We start from the raw sequence: 21026 nt of genomic DNA on the forward strand, positions 1-21026 counted from the left end.
ACCACTGAGTATCAGGGAGGAAGCACGGTGTCCATCCACACAGGTATTTCCCACCTGGGGTAACTTTACAGGTTCATTTATGTTGTACCTGTGTCCCTTATAGGAAAACCAAATTCCTAGCAAATTCATAGATTTCCTTTTTATATTTATTGGTTTTACCATGTAGCCATGGTGAGTGAATATCAATAGCCTCTATTTATTTTTATTTGTTTATATTCATGTCAGACTGTGTTTTTCATCTTTTATGACTTAATTGTGTCTTTAATATGGAGAATATTTTCATGTTTCAGAAGTGACAACTGCCTGGAATGGTACAATCAGAGATGACCACTTGATTCTATTCCCTTCCCCTTCTATCCCCACATATTGGACGTGACTATTTTTGTTCATTTCCTTTTTTCAGAAGGAAAAAATAATATGTGAAAAGCAGGTAAAGACACATGTGACCTTATTTTACCTACTTTCTCTTTTATAAAGATTTTATTTATTTATTTTTAGAGAGAGGGGAAGAGGGAAAGATGGAGAGAAACATCAATGTGTGGTTGCCTCTCGTGCGCCCCCTACTGGGGACCTGACTGGGATTTTCTTATCTCCACATCCTTAGCAACACTACTTACCTCCAACAGGTGTGAGGTGATATCACATTGTGCTGTTGATTTGCATTTCCTTGATGATTAGCGATGTTGAACATCATTTCATGTGTCTGTTGAACATTTGTAAGTATTCTTTCAAAAAGTATTTACTTCCTCTTCTTATTTCTAATAATTATTTTTGCTATTCAATTATATGATTTCTTTATATATTTTGGATATTAACCCTGCATCCAATATGTGGTTTGCAATCTTCCCCTGTTCTGTAGGGTGTCTCTGTAGGTACAGAATCTCACACAGGTGGGAAAGCCAGCAATCACTCACCCCTCTACATTTCAATTTGGCTTCACCTCGAGAGAGAGTCAGTATGGAAAAAATTCTCCTCACCATTTCAAATGAGCCTTGGTTCTCTTAATCTACTATAAGGGTCAAGAAGCAGATTTTAGTTTATTTTATTGTTTTAAAAGAGTTTACTTATTTATTTTTAGAGAGAAGGGAAAGGAGATAGAAAGGGAGAGAAACATTAATACATAGTTGCCTCTCACATGGCCCCTACTGGGTCCTAGCCTGCAACCCAGGTATATGCCCTGACTGAGAATAGAATTGGTCACATCTGTGGGAGGTTTGAAGCTCACCTGGAAACAGCTTGAATTCCAAATGCTGCTTTATTCCTCAAAGAATTGTCTTGGAACTCAGCCCCCAGCCTCCCTCCAAAGAGGATGGATACCAGGAAGGAAAAGGGAGCATCTGGGGACAGTCCCCAAACTAAAGGGGAGAGAAGTGGACACTGCCAATCACTTCCCCTTCCTCAAAGCAGTCCTGGGATCGCCATGTAACTGTGAGGTTTTTGCGTCATTTTAAAGTAGAAAAAACTACTTTAGTAAAAACTAACCCAAGGGCCTCATGGATGGCAGATATAAATACGTGTTTACTGATCCCCCTTTGCTTTCACTCTCAGTGAAGACAGAAAGCACAGGTTTGTGATGGGGCGGGGCTACCGGGGGCAGAATGAGATGTTGGGGAGGATGTGGGAATTGTCTAGACACTTCCTCATCTCCTCCTTCATCAGTTCCGTGTGCAGGGAAAACTGTGGAAAATGAACCAACAAAAAAGCCAGACAGGCACAGAGGAGAGATTCCCAAAGTACAAGTCCTGGCCCCACTTCCTGACCTAAAAATCTAGCCTGTCTTTAACATCAGGGGACCCTGAGGTCACCATGAAGCTGAGACTGAAGCTTCAGAAGGAAGATCATTCCCCAGAGAGCGCTCCGGGGTCCTGCAGACAGGCCACTTAGAAGGAAGAGTTCCTGCAGAGTTAGAAGGAAGTGAACCTCTGTTCCTGTGACTGTGTGGGGACTCTCATTTCCAGCAAGAAGGATGCTGGAAAGACTATCACAGCCCCTGCTGGTGTGGCTGAGTGGATGAGTGCCAGTTTGTGAACCAAAGGGTCACCAGTTCAAATCCCACTCAGAGCACATGCCTGGGTTGTGGGCAGGTATCCAGTGGGGGCGCATGAGAGGCCACCACCCACTGTTGTTTCTCTCCCTCTCTTTCTCTCTCCCTTCCCTACCCTAAAAATAAATAAATAAAATCTTCAGAAAAAATAATTTAGCAGATACCTGTCCCTCTCCTCAAGCAAGACCTCAGTTTTTCTCTTGCAAGGACATGGAAACATCATTGGTCTAAAAGGCCCGAGGACAATGTGACCTCTGGCAGTCATCCAGGCTCATGCTGCTCTGATGAAGGCACAGGCTAACATGGAAGGGGTGTAACATTCAAGTCCATGTACACCAGAGGGAAAGCAAAACTTCCCTGTGACTTCGAGAGAGAAAAACCATCAATAAAAACTTCCCACCTTGTCTGCATGTGGCATAGCTAATAGGCGTTTCCTAAGAAGTACAACCAAAGAGTCAGAGGGGACAAGGGGTGACAGCCATCCTGGGTATCTGTCCCCCATAGTGTCTTTACCCTGCAGCTACAATCAGAGCTAAGACTGGTTCTGACCTTGGGAAAAAAGGCCGTGTCTCTCTGGGATACAAAAGGGTCTCTACGTCTCCATGAAGGCACATCATACTTAAGGATGGAGACAGGAATGCTGTTGAATTTGTCCCACTATACATGACCCTGAATGCAAAAAAGTACAAAAAGTAGTCATATAATTTATATACATAGACTCACACCAGGTCTTCATCACTCACCACTGGCTCCTCACATCAGAAGAGTAAATAGAATATTCACACACGGCCTTTGTCCACATCTCCCTCTCTCTCATTGTCCTCGTCTGAGGCCCCCTGTTGCTTTTGCCCATGTCTCTGCACCAGAGCCCAGTTTGTCATTGTTTCTTGCTTCAGGTACAATCTGGGTCTTCTCAGTTTTCCAGAAGTCCACATACACTGCGGACTTGGACATGTTGATCCCGTCACTGTGATGTCCTCGGGGTCATCTAACTGCACACACATACCTGGCATCTGGAGAGGTGCATGAGTCAGGCTCTATACCAGACCCCCTGTGTCAGAGGGGGGCTTCTGTGAGCCAACTTAACCAGTGACATCTTCTCTGAGGGGCTACAGCCAGTGTCATCCCCTTTAGGGCTCTTCTTTTCGTAGAGGACAGCGAGAGTCACAGTGATGACCAGGGAGAGACCCCCGACCACAGCTGTCACTATGCCCACCACCATCCCACACTGAGACTCGGGCCAAACCACTTTCTCCCCAAGGTAGAGCCAAATGTGTCCTCGCCGGGTGATGGGGTCAGGAGGGCTTTGGCGTCACAGGTGCAGGGGCCATTGTGGATAAACTGCATGCTTTCCATGCTGATTTATGTGTCTTTCTTGCTGATCTCTGCAGCCCATATGATTCTGTCCTGAAAGGGAGGGCAATTCCCAGGACACACTTGGCCTTGGCAGTAGTTGGAAACAACACGGTAGTGTGGGTCAGCTCTGGCTGAAAGCTCCAGGAGACTAAGGCCAATGGGTTGGTCTCATCTGTAGATTGAACATGCTGTCAGCTTCCCTTGAGTAGGTGGGCCATATAGATTTCTTTTGGGGTGTATATGTCCAAGGCTGAGACTCCACTAGTCAGCAGCCTGAGCCCCACTGCCAGCACTGACCACAGACAGTGCCTGTGATCTGGGGCCACAGTCACTGCCCAGGTCCTGTGGGCACAGCTATCGGCCTCTGCTGCAGCGCCGATGCTGTACTGCACAAGGTCTCAGCCCTGCTGCTGTTCCCTGGGCCCTGGGCTGGGTGCAGCCTCTTGCACCCAGCAGGGCTCCAGGCTCTCTCAGTTCCTCACAAGTATTGTACTCAACCCATACTGAGGACCATCTGCATTAGCTCTTCTTCTTTGCATGGGACATTGTTGTAGCAACCCCTGGAAAAACCCTGACCCACACTTCCTGAGCACTGTGCCAGCTGCAGGCTCTGTCCTTCAGCATCCAGCTCCAGGACCTGCAGGCTGCAGGTCTGGCCACGGAGTCCCTTCCCAGCCTCCTCCTGGTCCTGGGTGAGTGCTGGAATGGAGGGATAATGTCCTGGGACACAGGAGGTGATATCCTGGGAAGGTGTCTTCATCTCTTTTGAGTCCTGACTCCAGCCCAGGGGACTCCTGGTCCTTCCTGGGGGTCTGAACCCTCAGCTCTAATCCCAACCCAAGTCTGACCATGGAAGGTTGAGTCCCAGAAGTGGGTATGGGGAGAGGTTCAGACTAAGTACCTGTTTGGGAGAGGGGATTGGGGCATTGTTGAAACTCAGAGCAAGAAGGAGGGCTGTGCTCAGAGGTAATGCTGAGAAGGGAGTTGAACATTCTTGGGGGCTGAGCCCTGCCTCCATCAGGGCCCTGAGTTCAGCCCTAGGAGGAGGCCGGGCGCTGAGCATTTTTCTCACCACAGCTTCTCTTCCAGTGCTCTGCCTGGCCCAGACCATCCACATGCAGAACAGTAAGTCTATCTTTTAAATTCACTTTTTAAAATATATGTTGTGTTTTCTGGCAAAGTATTAATATTCCTTACAGTCCTGTGATGGCTTATCTTCAGCTAGGATGAGCCCCAAGCTCTCTCTCTGTCTGGATGGGTCTGTTCTCATGCTGTCTGACCCACTGATCTGCAGAGACACAGCCTTTCTTTCACTTCCACAAACACTCTTGTCCTGCTGGACCTGACCTCCTCCCAGGCTGACTGTCCTCTCACTGGGCTGGGCTGATTCACACTTGGCCACTGTATCTCAGCTGAGTCCCTTTCCCATGTGCCTTCCTGATGAGATCAGCTGTCCCTGGTCAGCCTCGAGACTCATACACTCACCTGGGTACATGTCACCATGTGATCCCTTCATCAGCCTCTGCCTTCCCTCTTCCCACCAGACAAGGGGCAGGTCCTTGTTTGTGAGTCTCGTGTCTGTGGGGCCATTGGCACATGGAGCCCCTGTGTAGATGGATGGAGAGGAGCTAGGATGTGGATGAAAGAATGAGGGAGGGAGTGAGTTAATGGGTGGGGAGCCTCGGCCAGCGCCTGCCTCTCTCTGGGATCACGTGCTGTGGTGCCATCTTCCCGTTTTAGGGCTACCAGCCCTCTCCTCCCTGCTTCTCAGCCACAAGGCACACATGGGGTTTCAGGACCCTCAATACAAGAAAATAAGAGTAGGCTGCAAAGAAGGCAGAAAATGCAGTTGGAATCCCCATTCACTTGGGTCATGTGACCAGATCTGGGTGGAGCTCCACCCCCATGGGCTTCCAGTGGAGCTCTGCAGCCCCCACTGGTCCCCATAGTGTCATCCAGCTGTCCATCAGTCCCAGCCCAGGTCACTCCCACATCTCAGACACCTGCTTCTTTGTCCCCACACGTGACTGTCACCCTCACCCTCTACCTCCCTCCCAGTGTGTCTGTCCCCTAGAAAGTGACCATTGGCAGGGAGTAGTGCCCAGGACCCCAGGCTTCTCTGACCCTCCCGTGTCACCCTGAGAAAAGCCCAACATGTGATCAGGACTTCGGGTCCTGTGTCAGGGGCATCAGTCTGTAGTGATGAGGATTCAGTTACTGGAGTGGGTTTAGGGGGTGGTGTTTGAGGAAAGGGATGGTGGGATATTATAAACTGGGTCTTGGGGATGGTTGCACAGCTCTGAAAGTTTGCTAAAAATATGGAACTGAACCCAGAAAACAGGGGAGTGTGAGTGTGGTGGCTTCCTCCTGAGGGACTCGAGATCTGTTCTGCTTCCTCCCAGGGGTCCTGCCCAGACCCTACATCAGTGCTGAGGGGGGTTTTGTGATCCTCCTGAGACGGCCTGTGACCATCATGTGCCGGCGCCCAGCCTGGGCTGAGCTATTCCGTCTGGAGGACAAGAGTGAAAGATCTGTCCATTGGGATCAGAGAAATGTGTCTCAATGTGGGTCACACTGGGCAGAGGCCACATTCCACATCGACACGGTGAATGAACTCACTGCTTTGAATTATTTCTGCTTTTAACGTAAAGGGTCTACCTGGTCTGAGCGCAGTGAGATCCTGGAGCTGAAGGTGGCAGGTGAGAACATCTCCACTCCACCCTCAGGTTTCCCCAGGTCCCTGCACCCTGTCCCCACCCCTGTCCTCTGTCCCAGGCTCTCTGCCCTCCTGCTGGCCATCAGCCTTGTGGTTCCCCTGCCCCTCTGCACTCCTGTCCCTTGTCCACACTCTGCTCAGGGCCCTGGAGTCCTGGTCCCATCCATAAAGGATGATGGCTTGGACACCGAGACCCAGCATGGGGTGGGCTGGGAGGTGTCTTGCAGGACTGGGTGGGGAGTAGACTTCCTGGGACAGACCCTCTTCAAGGGACCTTTGGTCCTTTCACTCAGAATGGTTTTCAGCCATTTTTGTGCTCTTGGGCAGACTCTGTGTGGGGACCTCAGTCAGTGTGTCCCCTTTGGGTGGTCTATGCACCACTGGGCAAGTCATGTGGTTTAATGGGTCCCTGACCAGGGCTGAATGGTGCTTGGGGGACCTCTGGGATGAGGCTGTCCTTCTCATATGTGAGGTCAGCTCCTGAGAGGTTCTGGAGTCTCATTTGAAATGACCCTGGTCAGGGAGTGTGGTGAGGAGGGAGGAATTCTCCCTTTAAAACCTTGTATTGTCTCTCCCTTTGCTCTTTATGCAGCTGTGACTCAGACTCCAGTGGGTCAGTGGGCATGTCCAGTTTATCCTGACCTATAACCCCTCACTGCCCTGGGGGACTGTAGGAGACACAGTGGTCCTGATTTCTGGGATCAGTCTTCAGGACACCATGGTCATGTGACCAGGTGAGATGGTTCCCACCACCCCCACCCTGCTTGTCTCTGTGAGTGATGACTAGCCCCTCAGAGAAGTAGAAGCAGAGAACTCATCCCGATGTCCACACATATCTGGTCCCCTTTCCTGGGAGTGCAGGGGGTGTGTTCTGTACTGAGAGGTGCAGAGAAAGAGGCCGGGTGTGGACGCTGTGGGAGCTGCAGAGCCAGGCTGAGAGGCACAGGCTGAGGAGGAACCTGGGCTCAGGGCTTCTCCTGCCCCCTCACAGGAGCCCCTCCTGGGCTGGGGACTGGGGACCTCATCCTGGGATGTCTACTCCTGCGGGCTCTGCTGGGGAGTGGGCAGCAGGGTGACAGTGGGGAGGGGTCCTGCTGCTCTCTTGGAAGGTGGACACTCAGCAGGCAGGGAGATCTTGCACCCTCAACTGCAAGAGGCCTGTTCAGCCTTGGGGGTGAGAGCCAGGAGGGGAGACTCTCCCTGGATCCCTGAGCAAGTCTGAGTTTGCAGCTGTGCTCTGAGCTGCTTTCCTGCAGTTGACTGGTAGTGAACCCTGGGGGTTTGGACCCAGGGGCCTGGAGGTGGGGAGGGCAGGGTCTGAATGTTCCAGGGGGAGGGAGGGTCTGTGCAGAAGAGAAGCACTGGTCCTTTCTCACTCCTAGGAACGACCACAGAAGTCACTCTGTTACCCACAGGAGTGGGCTCTCAGACAGGTAAGTCACCTGGGAGCATGCACAGGGGGATGCTGGAAGGGATGGCCCTGCCCAGTGAAGGAGGAGCTCTTGTCTCAGAGGTCCTGGGATTAGGTGATCCTTCTCCACCTGTCAGTGACCCCCTGTCCTCTTCTTCCAGCCCCCACCTGCCAAAATTACATGGTGGGGAAGTTTGTCTGCATTGGCCTTTCTTGTGTGGTGTTGCTGATCCTGGTGGTGATCCTGGAAGAGACTGGGCACAGGTGGCACAAGTGGCCACACGGACCACAGGGATGGACACAAGGGATATCCAGCCAGAGATATTAGACTCCAGGCCACTAGGAGAGGCCTCTCCATGGCCTCAGGCTCACACTGAAGCCCAAGAGCCACTTGTGTCTTGTGAGTTTCATGGTGCCCCTGGTGAGACTGCTGTGTGTATGGTACTCTGTCCTGGGAAGGGTGCAGGAGCAGCGGGGACTGGCCTCCTGTGTGGTCCATCTCCTTCTCCAGGGTTTGGCTTCAGACCTGACCCTCACCCACTCACAGTCCTGCCCCACTCCTGCCTGGGTGTCCCCTCTCTCCTGGATCTCAGACAGGCCCCAGGTCCCTGCAGCCTCTGCCTCCCTCTTCCTCCTCCTGGAGACCGAGTAGTCACTTGCTTTCCGGGGACTGGCTTTGTACTGCTGAAGACCTTGGTCTTGCCCACACCTGTCACCTGTGGAACTGCACCAGCTCTGGGTCCCTCCCACTCACCTCTGTTCCTGGAGTGGTTTCTGTCTCCTGCATCTGTCCCCTCGGGTCCCAGTTGACTTCAATCTAAAGTCCATGGAAGGGACTTCAGTGAAAACAATAATGAGACATCACCTCACACTCCTCAGACGACTATGCTGAAATCATTTTTAAATGGTGGGCACTAGACTTACTGGGGAGGTCACTTCATAAGGTATGTAAATGTCTAACCCCTGTGCTGTACGCTTGACATAAGATATTATATGTCAACTGAAATTGAAGAATAAATTAAACATACTAACCTAAAAACAGCGAGTGTGGCAAAGCTGTGGAGGAGCAGGAGCCCCTGGGCCCCCTGGTGGGGACACAAAGTGGTGCAGCCTCTGAGTGGATCTGCAGGGCTGGTCCTCAGAATGTGAACAGGGAATCTCCCTCCATCCAGCAGCCCCAGTCCAGGTTCCCATGCAGGGAAGTGACAGCAGGGAAGTGGACACTTGTACATGCGCCCCCAGGACAGCGTGACTCACAAAGTTCAAGGGCATCACAGACTCCTCAGAGGTGGAGGAGGAAGCAGACACTGGGTTCGAGTGACGCCTCTTGAGAAGGACCCACTTGCTTTGAAGACGAGGGAGGAAGGGGCCCAGTGTCACAGAATTCGAGGTCTCTAGATGCTGGAAGACAAGGGACAGACTCTCCCTGGAGCCTCCAGGAGAGAAGGTGGCCCTGGACACACTGAGGTCATCCTGTTCAGATTTCTGACCTCCTGGGCACTGAGATCACACATCTGCGCGGCTGTGAGCCACCACGCTGGTGTGCATTTGTCACAGCAGTGCGGGGGCTCTCAGGAGCCTGGTGTTCAACACTCTGGGGTCTCAGGATGCCCCCGAGCATCTTCGGGAAATTGTGGCAGAGGTTTCCTGACAAGCCTCTGACCTCACTCCGTGACACTTCTCCCAGACTCTGCCACCAGAGCCAGAAGCCCAGCCGGGCTACCCTGGGCTCCTGGGTCTGGGGGACTGGGCTTGACTGTGTGACCTTGCATGTGTGGCTGCTCTGCACCCCCGCTGGGTCCCCCTGTGCAGCTGGGACACAGGACATGAGGAGGGCCAGTCACCTGTTTTCGCACAGAGCAGGGCTGTGCAGGGAGACTCCTGCCCTCCCCTGTCCCAGCATGGACAGCACACACACACGGGGAGGGGAGGCTCCCTTTGCTCTCACTGAGGCTCCCCCTCCCCAGGGAAGTGCCTGCCCCTCTCTGCTCTGGATCTGAGCTGGTCTCAGGGAGGAAGGGGCTCCTCCAGGGCAGGCTTGCTGCCTGCAAGGTGCCTGTGTCCTGCTGGGAGCAGGTTCCCCTCCCTCTGTGATGCTGGTCATTCCCCAGACTTAGCCTCAGAAGGTCCTTTCCTGCTTTGTTTTCTGAGACACCGGTACTCTTTAGCTGGGCCCCATTGCACTTTGTACATGGACAGGGAGCCCGGGCCCATCTGGGCTCCTGACCTGGACCAGGGGCCCCCACTGATCTCGGGTCCCTTTTATTGAGAACAGTATTTAGAAAAAGTGACCTCGGGTTACACTAAGTCAGGGCTCCTGGGATTTTGGGATTTTGTTCTTTATGGACCACTTAGTATCAGGGAGGAAGCACGGTGTCCATCCACACAGGTATTTCCCACCTGGGGTAACTTTACAGGTTCATTTATGTTGTACCCGTGTCACTTATTTGAAAACCCAATTCTTGGCAAATTCATAAATTTCCTTTATTGAGGGGTGGGGGGTTTACCATGTAGCTGTCGTGAGTGAATATCAATAGGCTCCTATTTATTTTTATTTGTTTATATTCATGTCAGAGTATGTCTTTTCATCTTTTATGATTTAATTGTATCTTGAATATGGAGAATATTTTCAGGTTCCAGAAGAGACAACTGCTGGAATGGTACAATCAGAGATGGCCACTTGATTCTATTCCCTTCCCCTTGTATCCCCTCATATCGGAGGTGACTATTTTTGTTATTTTCTAGTTTTCTGAATGAAAAAATAATATGTGAAAAACATGTAAACAGACACATAATCTTATTTTATCTACTTTCTGTTTTTAAGATTTTATTTATTTACTTTTAGAGAGATGGCAAGGCAGAGAGGGAAACATCAGTGTGTGGTTGCCTCTCATGCGCCCCCTACTGGGGACCTGACTGGGATTTCCTTATCTCCACATCCTTACCAATACTACTTACCTCCAACAGGTGTGAGGTGATATCACATTGTGGCGGTGATTTGCATTTCCTTGATCATTAGTGATGTTGAGCATCATTTCATGTGTCTGTTGGCCATTTGTAAGTCTTCTTTCAAAAATTATTTACTTCCTCTGCCCACTTGTAATAATTATTTTTACTATTGAGTTATGAGATTTCTTTATATATTTTGGATACTAACTCTGCATCCAATATGTGGTTTGCAATCTTCCCCTGTTCTGTAGTGTATCTCTGTAGGTACAGGATCCCACACAGCAGGAGAAGCCAGGCACTCACTCACCTCTCTGCATTTCAAATTGGCATCACCTAGGGAGAGGGTCGGTATTGAAAAAGTTCTGCCCACCATTTCAAATGTGCCTTGATTTTCTTAATATACCATAAGGGTCAAGAAGCAGATTTCAGTTTATTTTATTGTTTTAAAAGATTGTATTTATTTATTTTTAGACAGAAGGGAGGGAGATAGAAAGAGAGGGAGAGAAACATCAATACGTGGTTGCCTCTCACATGCCCCCTACTGAATCCTGGCCTGCAACCCAGGCATGTGCCCCGACTGAGAAGAGAATTGGTGACATCTGTGGGAGGTTTGAAACTCATCTGGAAACAGCTTGAACTCTCAATGCTGCTGTATTTCCTTAAGAATTGTCTTGGAACTCAGCCCTCAGACTCCCTCCCAAAGAGGACGGATGCCAGGAAGGAAAAGGAAGCATCTCGGGACAGTCCCCAAACTAAAGGGGCCAGAAGTGGACACTGCCCATCACGTCCCCTTCCCCAACATTGTCCCATGACCTCCATGTAACTATGAGTTTTCAGGACTTTTTAAATTAAAAATATTTTTATAAGTAAAAAATAATCCAGCAACTGGAGAGATGATACATATAAATACATGTTTACTGATCTGTCTTTACTTTCATTCTCAGTGAATACAGAAAGCACAGGTTTGTGTTGGGGGGGCTGCCAGGGGGCAGAATGAGTTGTGGGGAGGATGCGGGAACTCTCTAGACACTTCTTCATCTCCTCCTTCATCAGTTCCGTCCACGGAGAACACCTCGGAAAATGAACTAACAACAAAAAAGAAACAAACAAAAAAAAAAGAGACCCTGACTGGTGTGGCTCAGGGAGATGGGACACTAAAGATCAGTACGTCTCCCTGAAGGGAAACCACACCTAAGACAGAGACTGGAATGATGCTGAGTTTCTCCAACTGTACATGACCCTGAATGCAGAGAGTACAAAAAGCAGCCATATGATTTATATACATAGACTCACTCCATGTCTTCATCACTCACCACTGGCTCCTCACATCAGAAGAGTAAATAGAATATTCACACACGTCCTTTGTCTTTGTCTTCTTCTCTTTTTGGGTGCTTGTCCTTGTCCGAGTTCCCCTATTGCTTTGGCCCACGTCCCTGCACCAGAGTCCAGTTTGATTTTGTGTCTTACTTCATGTAGGATCTGGGTCTTCTTCTCAGTTTTCCAGATGTCCACATACACTGCAGACTTGGACTTGTTGATCTTGTCACTGTGATGTCCCTGGGGTCATCTACCTACATATACATGACTGGGCCCTGGGGAGGTGCAGGAGGCAGGCTCTATACCAGACCCCCTGTGTCAGAGGGGGGCTTCTGTGGAGCCCGTGCAACCAGTGATACCCTCTCTGAAGGGCTGCAGCCAGTGTCATCGCCCTTAGGGCTCTTCCTTTGGTAGAGGACAGCGAGAGTCACAATGATGACCAGGGAGAGACCCCGGACCACAGCTGTTACTATGCCCACCACAACCCCACCCCAAGACTAGGTCCAAACCTCTTTCTCCACGAGGTAGAGCCAAATGTGTCCTCGCCAGGAGACAGTGTCAGGAGGGCTTTGGTGTTACAGATGCAGGTGCCATTGTGGATAAACTGCATGCTTTCCATGCTTCTCCATACATCTTTTTTGCTGATCTTTCCAGCCCATATGATTCTGTCCTGAAAGGGTGGGCAATTCCCAGGACACACTTGGCCTTGGCAGTAGTGGGAAACAACTCAGTAGTGTGGATTGGCTCTGGCTGGAAGCTCCAGGAGACTTAGGTGAATGTGCTGGTGGCATGTGTGGACTTGAACATGCTGTCAGCTTCCCTCAGGTCCACGTGCCATATACATTTCTTATGGGGGGTATGCCTCCAAGGCTGAGACTCTAGCAGTAGCCTGAGCCCCGCTGCCAGCACTGATGACAGACAGTGCCTGTGATCTGGGGCCACAGTCACTGGGGCCCTAGCCCTGGTGAGCGCAGCCATCGGCCTCTGCTGTAGCCCCACCCCTGTACTGCACACGGTCTCAGTTCTGCTGTGGTTCCCTGGGCCCTGGGTATGGTGCAGCCTCCTGCATGGGGCAGGGCACCAGTCTCTTTCAGTGTCTCACAGGAATTGTAATCAGGGTGCCACCAAGACCTTCTGCATTAGCTCTTCCCCTTTGCATGAGGACATTGATGCAGCAAGCCCAGGACAACCCCTGACCCACACTTCCTGTCTACTGTGCTGGATGCAGTCTCTGTCCATCACCATCCAGCTCTATGACCTGCAGGCTGCAGGTCTGGCCATGGAGTCCCTTCCCAGCCTCCTCCTGGTCCTCGGTGAGTGCTGGAATGGAGGGATAACATCCTGGGACAGAGGGGTGATAGCCTGGGGAGGTGTCTTCATCCCTTTTGAGTCCTGACTCCAGCCCAGGGGACTCCTGGTCCCTCCTGGGGGTCTGACCCCTCAGCTCTGACTCTGACCCAAGTGTGACCATGAAAAGCTGAATCCTAGAAGAGGGTACCTGGGTGTGGGGACAGATTCAGACTGAGTACCTGTTGGGAGAGGGGATTGGGACTTTGTTGAAGCTCAGAGCCAGAAGAAGGGCTGTGCTCAGAGGTAATGCTGAGGAGGGAGTTGGACATTCTCAGGGGCTGAGCCCTGCCTCCATCAGGGCCCCTGAGTGCAGCCCTGGGAGGAGGCTGGGCACTGGGTGTTTTTTTTTTTCACCACAGCTACTCTTCCAGTGCTTTGCCTGACGCAGACCAGCCACATGCAGGAGGGTGAGTCTACCTTTTTAAATTCCATTTTTCATGTATGTTGGGTTTTCTGACAAAGTATTAATATTCCTTAAAGTCCTGTGATGGCTTATCTTCAGGTAGGACGAGACCCAGGCCCCTCCCTCTGTCTGGATGGGTCTGTTCTCATGCTGTCTGACTCACTGATCAGCCAAGACACAGCCTTGCTTTCACTTCCACAAACACTCTGGTACTGTTCGCTCGACAGCTTCCCACGCTGATGTCTCCTCTCACTGGACTGGGCTAGTTCTCACTTGACCATTGTACCTCATCTCAGTCCCTTTCCCATGTGCCTCCCTGATGAGATCAGCTGTCCCTCATCATCCCTGAGACTCCCACATTCACTGGGGTACATGCCACCGCATATGGCTGTGGGTTTGCATGATCCTTCCATCAGGCTCTGTGCTCCCTGGACCCTCTAGACAAGGCAGTAGGTCCTTGTGTGTAAGTCTTGTGTTTGTGGGGCCAGTGGCACATGGAGTCCCTCTGCTGATGGATGGAGAGGAGCTAGGATGTGGATGAAAGAAGGAGCAAGGGAGCGAGTGAGTAAACAAGTGGGAAGCCTCGGCCAGCACCTGCCTCTATCAGGGATCACATGCTGTGATGCCATCTTCCTGTTTCAGGGCTACGAGTCCTCTCTCCCATCCTCCCCCAGCCACGTGGCACACATGGGCTTTCAGGACCCTCAATACTAGAAAATAAGAATAGGCTGTGAGGAAGGTAGAAAATGCAGTTGGAATCCCCATTCACTTGGGTCATGTGACCAGATCTGGGTGGAGCTCCACCCCTCACTGGGCTCCTAGGGGAGCTCTCCAGTCCCCATTTGTCCCCACAGTGTCACCCAGCTGCCCTTCTATCCTGACCCAGGTCACTCCCACGTTTCAGACACCTGCTTCCCTGTCCCCACAGGTGACCCATCATCCTCACCCTCTGCCTCCCTCCCAACATCTCTGTCCCCTAGAAAGTGGCTGTGGTCAGGGAGATGGCCCAGGGCCCTAGGCTGCTCTGGTCCCTTCTGTGTAACCCTGAGAAAAGCCCAACATGTGACCAGCATTTGGGGTCCTGTGTCAGAGGCATCACTCTGCAGTGATGAGGATTCACAGTCCCCTGAGTGGACTTAGAGGGTGGTGTTTGGGGAAAGGATGGTGGGATGTTCTGAATTGAGTCATGGGGATGGTTGCACAACTCTGCACATTTGCTAAAAGCACAGAAGTTATCACAGAAAATGGGGAACTGTGAGTGTGGTGACTTCCTCCTGAGAGACCCTGAGATGTGTTCTGCTTCCTCCCAGAGGCCCTGCCCAAACCCTCCATCAGGGCTGAGCCTGAACCTGTGATCCTCCGGGGACAGCCTGTGACCATCGTGTGCCGGGGCCCAGCCTGGGCTGAGCTATTCCGTCTGGTGGAGAAGAACAGAACATCTGACTATAGGGATCAGAGAAGCAAGTCTCAATGTGGTTTACAGGGCACAGAGGCCAGATACTGCATCAATGCCGTGAATGAATTCACTGCTGGGAGTTATTGGTGTCACTATCTCAAAGGGCCCAGGTGGTCTGAACCCAGTGAGTTCCTGGAGCTGAAGGTGGCAGGTGAGGACCTCTTCTCTCTACCCTCAGGTTTGCCTCAGGTTCCTGCACCCTGTCCCCACCTCTGTCCTCTGTCCCAGGCTCCCTGCCCTCCTGCTGGCCCCCAGCCCTGAGGTTCCCCTGCCCCTCTGCACTCCTGTCCCTGGGCCTTCACACCTGGCTCAGGGCCCTGGAGCCCTGTTCCCATTTGGACACCATGATGGCCTGGACACAGAGCCCCAGCATGGGGTGGTCTGGGAGCTGTCTTGCAGAGCTGGGTGGGGAATGGAATTCCAGGGACAGACCCCCTTCAATGGACCGTTTGTCATTCATTCAGAATGTTTTTGAACCTTCTTTGTCCACTTGGATAAGCCGAGTGGGGGATTCAGACAATGTGTCCCCTGTGGGTGGTTCATCCACCACTGGGCAAGTCATGGGGTCCATGGGTCTCTGAACAGGGCTGGAAGGTGCTTTGGGGGACCTCTGGGTAGAGACTCTCCTTCCTGTCTGTGTGGTCACCTCCTGAGTGGTCCTGGAGTCAGGCTTCAAGTGACTGACTCAAGGAAGGTGATGTGGAGAGGAATTTTACCTTCAAAACCTAGTATTATCTTTCCCTTTGCTCTTTATGCTGCTGTGACTCATCTCTAGTGGGTCATTGAGCATGTCCAGTTTATCTTGACCAATAACCCCTCGCTGACCTGGGGGACTGAGGGAGACACAGTGGCCCTGATAGGTGGGATCAATCTGCAGGACCCCCTGTGGTCAGCTGAGGTGGCTCCCACCACTCCTGCCCTGTTTGCCTCTGTGAGTGATGACCAGCCCCTCAGACAAGTAGACGCAAAGAATTTTATCCTGCTGCCCTCACATGTCCCTATTTCCTCTCTGGGGAGAGTTCAGGGGGCATCCTCTGTATTGAGAGGTGCAGGGAAAGAGGCTGGGAGTGGACGCTGTGGGAGCTGCAGGGCCAGGCTGAGAGGTATAGGCCATGGAGGGACCTGGGCTCAGGGCTTCTCCTGCACCCTCACAGGATCCCCTGGATACCTGAGTCCCCCCCCACCCACCCAGAGCACCTCTGGGGCTGGAGAGTGGGGACCTCAGCCTGCAGCCTCCTCTCCTGGTGGCTCTGCTGGGGAGTGGCCGGTGGGGTGGCAGTGGGGAGGGGTCCTGCTTCTGTCTTGGTGGGTGGACACTCACCAGGCAGGGAGATCTTGCTTCCTCAACTGCAAGAGGCCTGTTCAACCTGGGGGTGTGAGAGTTGGGAGGGGAGACTCTCCCTGGATCCTTGAGTGAGTCTGAGTTTGCAGCTGTGCCCTGAACTGGGGTGCTATGGTGGACTGGTAGTGACACCTGAGGGTGGACCCAGGGGCCTGGAGCTGGGGAGGGGAAGGGCTGGGTGCTCCCAGGGAAGGGAAAGTCTGTGCAGGAGACAAACACTGGTCCTTTCTCACTCCTAGGAACAGCCGAAGGTGTCATGCCCCCACGCATAGGAGCAGGCTCCCAAAGTGTTAAGTCACCTGGGAGCATGCCCAGGGGAATGGGGGAAAGGACGGGCCTGCCAAATAGAGGAGGAGCTGCTGACTCATAGGTCCTGGGCTTGGCTGATTCTTATCCACCTGTCAGTGACCCCCTGTCCTCTTCTTCCAGACCTGGCCTCCCAGAATTACACTATGGGGAACTATATCTGCATTGCCCTCTCTGGAGTCGTGTTGCTGATCCTGGTGGCAATTCTGGCAGAGGCTGGGCATAGCTGGCACAGTTGGCCACACCCACCACAGGAATGGAGACAAGGGAGCTAATGCCAGATAAATTAGACTCCAGCCTCCAAGAGGGGTCTCCCCCAGTGCCCCAGGCTCCCACTGGAGCCCAAGAGATCCAGAGTCACCCTCTCTCTCTGAATTTCATATTGACCCTGGGGAGGCTGCCCTGTGCAGGGGAGTCTGTCCTCGGAAGGGTGCAGGAGCAGCGGGGACTGGCCTCCTGTGTGGTCTGGCTCCTTCTCCAGGGTTTGGCTCCAGACCTGACACTCACCCGCTCACAGCCCTGCCCCACTACTGCCTGGGTGTCCCTCCTCTCCCGGATCTCAGACAGGCCCCAGGTCCCTGCAGTCTCTGCCTCCCTCTTCCTCCTCCTGGAGCCCCAAGTTCTCACCTGCTTTCTGGGAGCTGGCCTTGTGCTGCTGAAGACCTTGGACTGGCCCACACCTGTCACCTGTGGAACTGCACCTGCTCTGAGCCCCTGCACACCCACCTCTGTTCCTGGAATGGTCTCTGTTTCCTGCATCTGTCCCCTCGGGTCCCAGTTGACTTGGATCTAAAGTCCAGGGAAGGGACTTCAGTGAAAACAACAGTGAGATATCACCTCACACTCTTCAGGACGACTATTGTGGAAATTATTTTTAAATGGTGGGCACTAGACTTACTGGGGGGGGAGTCATGTCATAAGGTAGGTAAATATCTAACCCCTCTGCTTTACACGTGAAATAATGTATTATATGTCTACTGTAATTGAAGAATAAATTAAACATAACCTAAAAACAGTGAGTGTGGCAACCCTGTGGGAAGAGCAGGAGCCCCTGGGCCCCCTGGTGGGGACACAAAGTGGTGCAGCCTCTGAGCGGACCTTCAGGGCTGCTCCTCAGAACCTGAACAGGGAATCTCCCTCCATCCAGCAGCCCCAGTCTGGGTTCCCATGCAGGGAAGTGAAAGCAAGAACGTGGACACTTTATCAGGTGACCCCAGGATAGCGTGAGTGACAAAGGTCAAGGGCATCATAGGCTCATCAGAGGTGGAGGAGGAAGCAGACACTGGGTCCCAAGAACGCCTCCTGAGAAGGACCCACTGGCTTTGAAGACAAGGGAGGAAGGGGCCGCCTGTCACAGAATGTGGGGTCTCTAAAAGCTGGAAGACAAGAGGTGGACTCTTCCTGGAGCCTCCAGGAGAGAAGGTAGCCCTGCAGACTACCTTCTCTGACATCTGACACCTCGAGGTCAGCTCTTTTTTATTCCCGACTTCCCGAACCCTGAGATCACACACCTGGGTTGCTGTGAGCCATCACACTGGTGCGCATTGCGCATTTGTCACAGCAGCACTTGGAGACTTGGGAGCCTGGCATGGACGCCGGGGCAGAAGTTTCCTGTCAAGCCTCTGACCTCACGCCCTTACACTTCACCCAAACTCGGCCACTAGAGTCAACAGCCCAGCTCTGCACGCTGTGGGCTCCGGTGTCGGGGGACGGTGCTTGACTGTGAGACGCTGCATGTGTGGCTGAGCTGCACCCTCGTTGGGTCCCCCTGCAGCCAGGACGCAGGACGAGACCAGGGCCAGTCACCTGATTTCCTGCAGAGCAGGGCTGCGCAGGGAGACAGCGCCCTCCCCTGTCCCGGCTGTGAGGGCAACGGGGAGGGAGGCTCCCTTTGCTCTCACTGAGGCTCCTCCTCTCCAGGGAAGTGCCAGCCCCTCTCTGCTCTGGATCTGAGCCTGTCTGGGGGAAAGGTGCTCCTCCAGGGCAGGCGTGCTGCCTGCAAGATGCCTGTGTCCTGCTGGTGTCTGTGTCCTGCTGGGAGAGGGTCCTCCTCTCTGCGAGATGCCGGTCAGCTTCCCAGACTTGGCCAAGAAAGGTCCTTTCCTGCTGAGCTTTCTGAGACATTCACACTCCTTCGCTGGGCCCTGTCGAGTTGTGTAGATTGACAAGGAGCCCCTGCCCATCTGTGCTCTTGCCCTGGACCAGGAGCCCCCACGGTCTCGGGTCCCATTCATTGGGAACGGTATTTAGAAAGCATGACCTTGGGTTATGTGAAGTCAGGGCTGCTGGGATTTTGTTCTGTATGGACCATTGAGTATCAGGGAGGAAGCAGGGTGTCCATCCACACAGGTATTTCCCACCTGGGGTAACGTTACAGGTTCACTTATGCTGTACCCTTATTTGAAAACCCAATTCCTAGCAAATTCATAGATTTCCTTTTTTGGTTTTTGCTTTTTTTTTGTTTCATCATGTAGCTGTGGTGATTGAATATCAATAAGCTCATATTTATTTTTATTTGCTTATATTCATGTCAGAGTGTGTTTTTTCATCTTTTTGACTTAATTGTGTCTTGAATATGGAGAATATTTTCAGGTCTCAAAAGTGCCAACTGCCTAGAATGGTACAATCAGAGATGACCACTTGAATCTCTCCCCTGCACTCTTTACCCCCCACATATCAGAAGTAACTATTTTTGTTAGCTTCTGGTTTTCAGAAAGGAAAAATAGCATGTGAAAAGCACATAAACAGACACATAATCTCATTTTACCTACTCTTTCTTTTTTTAAAATTTTATTTATTTATTTTTAGAGAGTGGGTAGGGAAGGAGAAAGAGTGGGAGAGAAACATTAATGTGTGGTTGCCTCTCACAGGCCTCCTACTGGGGACCTGGTCTGCAACCCAGGCGTGTGCCCTGACTGGGAATCGAACCGGCAACACTTTGGTTCACAAGTGGGCACTCAATTCACTGAGCCACACTAGCCAGGGCACAGATTTTATTTTTAAACATATGCATCCTAACATCAGTTGGTCTTTCCTCAAGTCTGTAAAGTGTTCAATTATCTCTTGAACAGCTACTAGATTGCATTTTCTCTTCTCTCCTTCTAACTTTTAACAGATGTGGCATTTGCCCTCCTCAATCTGGTCCCCAAGTATCTCGAATCTCCACTTCTGGTCTCTGTGCACCATATCCTGGAAATTTCCTCAACCTCATCCTCCATTTTCATCAATGTTTCTTCAGCTGGGTCTAGTCCTGGATGGGAATGGTATTTTTAATGCGTTCTTTCTGTTGCATGTTCATCTCTAAAGTTTCTAAATCCTCTCAATCATTTCCCATTCTTCTGTAATACAAACCACACTACTGCCTGAAATATTTAATATCCCTCTTTATTTTTACAGGTATTTAAAAATGTTTAATTTAAATTTGCTCTCATATTTTCCTATTGACTCTCTTTCATTGAGTGTGACAGCCCCCAGTATCAGTAGATGGTGTCCACAGCACTGTCTGTCATCATTAGGATTTCTCCACTGTGCACTTGTGCAGGAGTCTCTCTCCTCACACCCCTGGCCTCTCACAGGTTCTCCAGGTCTGCCCTGGGAGTCAGCTTGACCAGGGGCTCCAGTGGCCACTGCCCTGCCCCATGGCATCCACTCCCTCAGACTCAGCACCTGCTCAGTGTGGTGTTAGGCAGGGATGGGTAATGCTGACCTCATGCTCACATGGGGGACACCCAGTCATGTCACCAAAATTCAGCAAAAAAATCTGTTTTACACACACAAATGGGGGAAATGCTCAGGGCTCACGTGGGGTGTGTCAGTGAGCAGAGCCAGCCCTGTGCCTGCCGGCAAACACAAGTCAGAGGGCCAGAGCTTCCTGCCTTCACCTGAAGCCCTGCCCCCTTCCTGTGAGGATCTGTGTGTGCCACCCCCCCCACCCCGGCTGAAGTGGAAACCTCTGTTCTACCACCTCTGATGGTCCGGGCACTGGCTGCTACTCAGCTTTGTTCTCTATTCTTTCTTGCAGTTTCCCACCTATCTGGGGAACGTCCACTTCTCTTTTCCAGAAAATGACTATTTCTTCCTGTTTCCGAAGTGTTGTCAGTAGCGTTTCAGGTATTTGAAGTGGACCAGGGCTCTGAGGTGGCCACGGCACATATTTATCTGCACTGTGGAGGCTGACGCCATGAGCCTCTCCTGTCTTCACCTGGTCTGTTGGGAACCGTGACGGAGACCTTCCCCGGAACCAGGAACCGGGACACCGGCAGCCTCTCAGAGGGGAGGAATTTGCAACAACATGACTCAAACAAGGGAACAGACAAGATGTTATTATCTGGGCCACACAGGCAGAGGATGAGAGATGAATATTTACAAAACGGTCA

The 21026-nt window shown here is 51.8% G+C and overlaps 1 protein-coding gene and 1 pseudogene across 2 annotated transcripts; one reads left to right on the forward strand and one right to left on the reverse strand.

Moving 5' to 3' along the window:
- Positions 1–1584: 1584 nt before the first annotated feature.
- LOC123804979 lies at positions 1585–12952 on the reverse strand (annotated as a pseudogene).
- Positions 12870–17663, forward strand: LOC123804965 (leukocyte-associated immunoglobulin-like receptor 2). 2 transcript variants are annotated; one of them, XM_045817408.1, is made up of 4 exons: positions 12870–13106; positions 13503–13550; positions 14857–15153; positions 16584–16916. In XM_045817408.1, exons 1-4 carry the CDS (start codon positions 13016–13018, stop codon positions 16712–16714), a joined length of 567 nt encoding a protein of 188 aa, XP_045673364.1. In that variant the 5' UTR covers positions 12870–13015; the 3' UTR covers positions 16715–16916. The 2 variants fall into 2 exon arrangements, with proteins under 2 accessions (XP_045673364.1, XP_045673363.1); XM_045817407.1 differs by having other exon boundaries at positions 12877–13106; positions 16774–17663.
- Positions 17664–21026: the final 3363 nt, after the last annotated feature.

Source organism: Phyllostomus hastatus, unplaced genomic scaffold (genome assembly GCF_019186645.2).
Source record: "Phyllostomus hastatus isolate PE091 unplaced genomic scaffold, TTU_PhHast_1.1 phas_scaffold_261, whole genome shotgun sequence".
NCBI classification, from domain to species: domain Eukaryota; kingdom Metazoa; phylum Chordata; class Mammalia; order Chiroptera; family Phyllostomidae; genus Phyllostomus; species Phyllostomus hastatus.